General features: G+C 39.8%; 1 protein-coding gene across 5 annotated transcripts in view; it reads left to right on the top strand.

Annotated features, from left to right (window-relative positions):
- The window catches only part of LOC139755861 (probable ATP-dependent RNA helicase vasa-like), a 38,408-nt gene that overhangs the window by 17,239 nt on the left and 12,331 nt on the right, over nt 1-8,838 (top strand). For all 5 annotated transcript variants that reach the window (XM_071674498.1, XM_071674499.1, XM_071674500.1 and 2 more), the window contains exons 9-12: nt 666-822; nt 3,118-3,312; nt 5,995-6,167; nt 8,101-8,208. In XM_071674498.1, coding sequence (XP_071530599.1) covers nt 666-822; nt 3,118-3,312; nt 5,995-6,167; nt 8,101-8,208 — 633 coding nt within the window. The remainder of the gene's footprint in view (nt 1-665; nt 823-3,117; nt 3,313-5,994; nt 6,168-8,100; nt 8,209-8,838) is intronic.

Below are 8,838 nucleotides of genomic sequence, written 5' to 3' on the forward strand. Positions count from 1 at the left end.
TTTGAGTGGACTTAGTGGCAAATTGAACCATGGAAGTGGAAGTGAGTCACAGGATGGGGGAGGGGATGAAGGTTCTGGGAGCGATGGAGAAAGTGTGGAAGAAGAGAACGTTATTGTGGAGAGCAAAATGGGTATGTTTGAAGGAATAGTAGTTCCAGCAATATTATATGGTTGCGAGGCATGGGCTGTAGATAGGGTTATACAGAGGAGGGTGGATGTGTGGGAAATGCTTGAGGACAATATGTGGTGTGAGGTGGTTTGATCGAGTAAGTAATGAAAGGATAAGAGAGATGTGTGGAAATGAAATGAGTGTGGTTGAGAGAGGAAGAGAGGGTGTGTTGGAATGCCTTCATCCATTCCTGGTGCCACCCTTCCCCACAGGGAACAGCATCACCACCCCATATGTCTGTGAGGTAGGACTAGGAAACAGACGGAAAATGGCCACATCCGCTCACTTTCATTCTTTATCTGTTATATGTAATGCACCAAAACCACACCTCCCTATCCTCCTCCAGGCCCCACACAACTTTCCATGGTTTACCCTGGACGTTTTTCATATTCCCTGGCTCTGTGCAGATTTATAAGTGATGGAAGTGACTGAAAGCACCTGTGTTACAGGTGGTTTTCCTCAGAAGACATTCTTACTCGATATTTAATGCTTGCAGGTACAGCAATGTGCTATCCAGTTTTTGAAGAACTACCTATTCCTTGTGGTTGGTTCTATTGGTGCAGCCAACAAAGATGTCATTCAAGAAGTTCTTGAAGTACGGAAAGCTAATAAGAGGGAGATACTTTTGGATTACCTTATGAAAATCCAGTCATGTTAGTAAATTTTTATGGTATAATTGAGGATCCAAATACATGTGTGATTCATAAACTGATAATTTTTTAAGCTTTATTTGGTAGTATAAGGGTCATTTTGCTTTGCATATCTCAGATGGTAGGTAGTAATCGGTATGCAGCCGCCGATAAGGGAGATGTATTCCTGATACTGTGCCCCTGGATATTGGGAGGGTTAGTGGTGGCTGCTTAGTGAGCCAGCACTTAAGTGGTTGTCAAGTTGCACGCCTTCAAACTAGGTAACTGTCTTTTCTCTCTGCCTCACTCACACATGGACTGCTGGTATTCTCTCCACAAACACACATTATCTCGTTGTCACAAACATCAGTTGGCAACACTCGTCTCACACAACTCATTCTTCCTAACTAGATTTTTCTGTGGTGATCACTTATGCACTACCCCTGCCTTTTGGCATAATGGTGGGAGCATTAAATAGAAGCAATGGGCAGGACATTACACAGGAGCTTTAGGTAGTAGTAGTTGGTGGGAGCAATAGGTAGAAGCTGTAGGTTGTAACATTAGGCTGGAATGTTAGGTAGAAGCCGGTAGGAGTACTAGGTAGGAGCTTCTGAAAACACTGCACTGGAGTTGCCATTTAAGTAGCCAGTTAAGGGTTAGGCACTAAAGGCTAAGAAGTAGCACTGGAATTCAACAGTTATGGAGACTTTTGCCATGGCCATCCCCTTGAGGGAGTTCCCAAGATGTATTTATTGATTGACTTGTGGTTCCTTGTATACAGTCTGTAAATTTTAGATATCCCACATTGGTATTGAAGGTGTTGAATGACATGTCACAAACTTGATATTTCTTTCAGTGTTGTCTGAAGTAGGTTTATGGTTACTGTTTATCAAGATGTCAAAGTGTAAAGCTTTGCAGTCCTGTGGTATTACAGGTACACTTGAGTATATGGAATTAATAACATTGATTCAGATGGATTTTGTGATCTTTCTGATGATGTTGATTGGTCAGATCTGGAGGGATGAAGAGAAGTATGGACATAAGTCTATCTATCTATATCTCTATCTCTGACACCTGTTCCAATTAGAGCTGTCTTAAGGGGTTGGCAATGGAGTCTCCATAACCAAAGAACTCCAGTGCCACTTCTTACCTTTAATAGGTTACTGGTAGAGGGTAAATCTAGCACAGCACTTGCTGAGGCTCCTACCCAGTGTTCCTAATGACTACTGCTATCTGATGCTCCTTCCTGCTTCTTCTACCAAATGCTGCATTTAAATGTTCCTACCTACTACTTCTGTCTGCTGCTCCAACTATTTTGCCAAAAGATAAGGCTAGTGCATAGTGCTCACCGCAGGAAAATCTAGAGTTTTCATACGAAGAATGAGTTACTTATTGTCAATTGTTACATATGACAAGGAGAGATCATATGTTTATGGACAGAATGCCAGTAGTCCACGTGTTAGTGAGGCAGAAAGAAAAGACAGTGACTGTGAAAAAGGTAATACTGAAGACCCTTTCGAGATGGTCACATGTGAATATATATTCTGCATTTTACATCATCCAGCATGCCTTTGATGAAAAGATAGGTATGTTTAATGTTATATTGGATTCGACTGAGTTGTATGGATGCAAGGCATAGGATCTAGAAGAGAATGGGTGTGTTTGACATTAACTATTTGAGAATAGATAGTGTGGTGCAAGAGGGTTAATCAAACATGATAGGGTTTGAGGAGTTTGTATAAGAAAGCTTGAGTGGTTGTGCTGAAATGGTTTAGACATATGGAGAGGAGGTGTGAGTAGATGATAACTAAAAGGGTACATGTGGAGGGAACAAGGAAAAGAAGGGAACGGAGATGTTAAGATGGAATGAGAGAGGCCTTGCATAGCCAGGAACTTAAGTATACAGGATGGTATGTTGCTTCCATGGGTTGGAGTATTGTGGTATGCAAGGGCAACAAGCTGTTCATGGGCTGAAACAAGGTATATGAAGCAGTAGGTTGAAACCACAGAAAGGTCCGTGGGGCATGGTATTGGATGTAGGGCTATCGTTTCAATACATTATGCCTGTTAGCTGGGGATTGGATGTGATCATGTGACTTTTTTTTTTTTTTTTTTTTTTTTTTTTTTTTTTTTACCTCATTTATCGCGGTAGATGACTTGATAATAGGAAAAAGATGAAACTTCTCATGTTTCACACAATTTTGCTGTCTTACCATTTTCTGAATATTTTTATCTTGCTCCAACATTAAACACATTAACATTAGACATAGTCCTAGTGGAAACTGTATTTTAGCAGAAATTTGTTTTCCTGTATTGCAGGTGATAAAGTACTGGTGTTTGTAGAAAGGAAGCAACAGGCTGATTTCATTGGAGCATACTTATGTACTGAAAACATTAATGCAGTTACAATTCATGGTGACCGATTTCAAAGCCAACGTGAGGAAGCTTTGGCAGCATTTAGGACAGGGAGAAACAGTGTTTTGGTGGCAACATCTGTTGCAGCTCGTGGTCTTGGTAAGATTAATCATATTGCTTTATTCTGATTATGTCTCCCTATCAACAAATGTTATTAGCTTCAACAGGGTTGAGGGAGTGAATTGTTTTAGATATCCCTAAGTGGACTTTGCAGTAATTGGAACCATCACTCAAAATCTTTTCCACTCCATCCTTCCACCTCCAGTTTGGTCTCCCACTTCTTGTTCCCTCCACCTCTGACACATATATCCTTTTTTCAACCATTTCTCACTCATTCTCTCCGTATTTCCAAACCATAACACACCCTCTTCTGTTCTCTCGACCACACTTTATTACCACACATCTCTCTTAACCTTTCATTACTTACTCGATCAAACCACCCCACACCACTTATTAGCAGCACACATTTCACTTTCAATACATCCACCCTCCTCCATACAACCCTATCTGTAGTCCATGCCTTGCAACTATATAATGTTGTAACCCCCATTCCTTCAAACATACTCATTTTTCTCTTTGAGATATCGTTTATTCATTCCACACATTCTTCATTGCTCCCAGAACCTTTGCCCCTTCCCTTACCCTTTGACTCACTTGTGCTTCCATGGTTCCATTCACTGCCAAGTCCACTCCCAGATATTTAGAACACTTCACTTCCTCCAATGTCTCTCCATTTAAACTTACATCCCAACTAACTTGTCCCTCAACCCAACTGAACCTAATAACCTCATTCTTATTCACATTTACTCTCAACTTTCTCCTTGCACACAGTTTTCCAAACTCAGTCACCAACTTCTGCAGTTTCTCACTTGAATCAGCCACCATTGCAGTATCATCGGCGAACTGCAACTGACTCGCTTCCTAGGCCCTCTCATGCCCAACAGGCTGCATACTTGCCCCTCTCTCCAAAAGTCCTGCATTAACCTTCCAAACCACCCCATCCATAAACAAATTAAACAATCATGGGGACATCACACACCCCTGCCACAGACTGACCTTCACTGGGAACCAGTCACTGCCCTCTCTTCCTAGTTGTATGCTTGCCTTACATCCTTGACATAAACTTTTCTCTGCTTCTAGCAGCTTACCTCTCACACCATATACTCTTAAGACCTTCCACAAAGCATATCTATCAACCCTATCATAAGCTTTCTCCAGATCCATAAATGCTACTTACAAATCCATCTGTTTTTCTAAATATTTCTTAGACACATTCTTCAAAGCAAACACCTGATCCACACATCCTTGTCCACTTCAAAAACCATACTGCTCTTCCCCAATCTGATGCTCTGTACATGCATTTACCTCTCAATCAATACCCTCCCATACAGCTTCCTAGGAATACTCAACAGACTTATACCTCTGTATTTTGAGCACTCACCTTTATCCCCTTTTCACAGTGCCTGGCACTATGCATGCATTCTGCCATTCCTCAGGCAGTTCACTGTGAACCATTCATACAATGAATGTCCTCACCAACCTCTCAATAACTCAGTCACTCCCCTTCTTGATTAATTCAACTGCAGTACCAGTGTTTGTGAGTGGATAGGTCTTTCTTCATCTGTTTCCTGGTACTACTTTGCTGATGCAGGAAACAGCAATCAAGTACTTTAATGATAAATATATACATTTATACGTGGATCATAGGTTGGGTTGTACATATGAGGATGGATGTGCTGGAAATGAAATGTTTGTGGACAATGTGTGGTGTGAGGTGGTTTGGTTAGATTGAGTAAGTAATGAAAGGGTAAGAGAGATGTGTGGAAATAAAACGAATGGTTGAGAGAGGATAAGAGGGTGTGTTAAAATGGTTTGGACATAGGGAGAGAATGAGTGAGAAAAGATTGACGAAGAGGATATATGTGTCAGAGGTGGAGGGAACAAGAAGTGGGAGACCAAATTGGAGGTGGAAGGATGGAGTGAAAATGATTTTGAGCAATAGGGGCCTGAATATACTGGTGGGTGGGAGGCATGCAAGGGATAGAGTGAATTAGAACAATGTGGTATACTGGGGTCGACGTGCTGCCAGTGGACTGAACCAGCGCATGTGAAGCATCTTGGGTAAACCATGGAAAGGTCTGTGGAGCCTGGATATGGATAGGGAGCTGTGGTTTTGGTGCATTACACATGACAGCTAGAGAATGAATGTGAACGAATGTTGCCTTTTTTGTCTGTTTTCATGGTGCAACCTCACTAAAGCAGGGGGTAGTGATGTTATTTCATGCATGGCAGGGTGGCAACAGGAATGGATAAAGGCAAGCAAGTATGAATAGGTACATGTGTCTATTTGTATATGTGCATGTATGGGCATTTTTTGTAAATATATGTGTATATGAGTGGATGGGCCATTCATCTGTTTCCTGGCGCTACCTCGTTGATCCGGGGAAACAGCGATTAAGCATAATAATAATAATAATAATAATAATAATAATAATAATACAAAATATATATATATATGATATATCCCTGGGGATGAGGGAGAAAGAATGCTGCCCATGTATTCTCTGTGTTGTAGATGGTGACTAAGAGGAGCAGGAGCAGATGGCTGAAAATTCTCCATTCCTTTATTGCTTTCCAAAAAAAAGAACAAAGCAAGGAGCCAAGTGAGAAATTTTCCCTCTAAGGGTCTGTCATCTGTTCTTGATGTTACCTCGCTTATGTAGGACTTGGCAAGCATGTATTTATATATCTTTATCAGGCTCAATTTTCTCTTCTTCACAGACATAAGAGGAGTTAGCTTGGTGATCAATTATGATTTACCAAAAAGTGTGGATGAGTATGTCCATCGCATTGGCCGGACTGGTCGACTTGGCAATCAAGGCCATGCTATAAGCTTCTTTGATCAAGACTTTGATGCTTCAATTGCAAAGGATTTAGTGAAGATCTTGAATGATGTAAGTATATCTTTGGTTGAAATTTATGGTGAGAATTTTGAAAAATTTCAGTCTAACTTGTTTTAATGATTTTCTGTGTGTATTCAAAGGTTATGTTTTTAAGCATGATTAAGGGAAAGGTTTTTGTTAGTAGATGCCAGATTGTAATCAAGTTCATTACACTTGAAAAGGAATGTTCTTCTGCCACCTCTCTTTTCATTCAACGTCTCTTCTTCACCTGCCATCCCTCTTACCATATTTTCTTTCCTCTTCTTTCTTTTCCAGTTTACTTCTCTCTCTTCTCCCCAAATTATCGTCTCTTGCTGAAGCAGGAGGTACTGTATTGAATAGAATATACGCTGCACATTTTCCCTCGGGGAAAAAAAGTCATGTAACTGATGCATGGTAGGTGGACCATTCTTCGTCTGTTTCCTGGCGCTACCTAGCTGATGTAGAAAACGGTGATCAAGTATAATTATGATAATAAATTTATCCTATAGTTAATCATGAATTTCATTGTTAACAAGTTAGTACCAGGAACACAAAGAAAGGCTGCATTTGCTTGAATCCATTCTCGCCGTTATGTACAGTGCCCCAAAACCATACCCATCTATCCAAAATCAGACTCAACAACCCCTGTATGCCACATCATACGCATGTACTCTGTCCTTTAAAACGCTTTCATCCTCTTTCTTGTTCAGGCCCTACTCACTCAAAAGATTTTTCATTACATCCTTCCATCTCCAGTTTGGTTCCCCCTTCTTATCCCCTCCATTTCTCCACTTTTGATTCATCAGTCCTTTTTTTCAACCTCTCCTCTCTTCTCCTCTCATTCTTTCGAAAAGCCCAGACCATACCAGCACATCCTTTTCAACTCAGCCTCACATATTTTGTTGTCAAGTTTCTTCTTTCATAACTTTATCAAACCATCTCAAACCACATATTGCCCTCAAACATTTAATTTCCAATCCATCCACCCATTTCCTCACATCCTCATATATAGCCTATTCCTTACATCCGTACAATATTGTTGGGACTGCCATACCTTCAGATATACATATTTTTGCCCTTTCAGATAAAAACTAAGCACATTCTTCAGTGCTCCAGAAACCTTCACATCCACACCCACCATATAACTTGCTTCTGATTCATTGGTTCCCTTTGCTACCAGGACACTTCTAGGTGCCTAACATAGTTCACTTCTACCAAATTTTCTCCATTTAAGTTCACACTCCAACTAACTTTCTGATTCCTTTTTTCACACACACTTTCAAATCTTAGTTACTGCCTCATACAGTTTGTCACACAAATCTGCCACCAGTGCTGTGTCATCAGCAAACAACATCAACTTAATTATTTCCCACACCCTTTCATCCCCAATAGTGTACATACTTACTCCTTCCTCCAAGATTCTTGTATTTACTTTCCTCACCACCCCATCCATAGAGAAATTAAAGGCAGTTGTGACATGGCTGTTTTTAAACAAAAAGCACCCTTCTATGCTTTCTTAAATGTTTATAAGGATGCTTTTGAGGTAGAATTTTTAGCCCTGAAGAACGTGTTGTATCTCATGTCTTAACTCGCTAATCAGTCCTTTTAGATTCTTATAGGGTTCTACTTAAGATAGATAGAATTTTTTATCCTTCAAAACCAATGTGTTTTAACCCCATGTCTTACTGTTTCTCACCTAACTTTTCTCCCTTTTTTTTAACTGTATAGGTGTTTTTTCATTTGTCTAGCCTACTTTGATGAAGGCCTGACCACAAAATTTTTCTGTTTGTAACATTTCTCATATAATGTGGGTTAAAAAGTGTGACAGTAGTATAATGTATGAGGCTTTGATATTTAAGTGTTGATGTAGGCACTGATATATGTAGGAACAATTAGACATGCCTCTTTTGACAAAGATAAGTGTTTTAAAGTTGAAATTATTTTTATATTATTTGTTCTTCAGGCTGGTCAAGTTGTGCCTGATTGGTTAATGATATTTGCCCACAAAAGTGGACATCAGCAGACATATTATGGCAGTGGTCGTTTTACCTCAGCAGATATCAGATCTAAGGTAGGTTCTACCAAAAGTATGATATTAATACACTATAAATTGGTTTGAGTTGAGTGAGATTTTGTGCATTTTCCACTCAGTCTGGGTCTTCAGATAGATAGTAACAAGGTTAGATTTAGCCTACAGAATAGTTAATTTCATCCAAGACTGGTTTAATAGAATTTGAACTTGACCTAGGGTATAGCAGGAAACATCCGTCTAACGTAGCACATATTCCTCAGTTGTTGCTTTTACTTTTTTCGTTCTCTGTTAAGCACTCTTTGAAACTGTAGAAAACTTGCCAGAACATGTCTAATTATTTTTCCCGTGTTATATTTGTTAAACCTTAAAACAACAAAAATATTGATGAAATTGATGGTCATCTGAACTGATATACAGAAAATGTGGCTAGAGATGTTGTATATTCTTCATTGCACCCAGAACCTTCATCCCTCCACCCAGTGTGTGGTATGACTTGCATCCATGTTACCATTTTGCTGCCATATCCAGTCCCAGGTCTCTAAAACACTTCACTTTACAAAATTTGCTCTATTCAGACTCGTGCCCCAACTAACCTGTCACTTTATTTTGCTAAACTTAGTAACCTTGCTTTTACTTATATTTACTTTCAACTTTCTTCTTTCACACACA

This window comes from Panulirus ornatus, chromosome 20, assembly GCF_036320965.1.
Source record: "Panulirus ornatus isolate Po-2019 chromosome 20, ASM3632096v1, whole genome shotgun sequence".
Classification (NCBI taxonomy): Eukaryota; Metazoa; Arthropoda; class Malacostraca; order Decapoda; family Palinuridae; genus Panulirus; species Panulirus ornatus.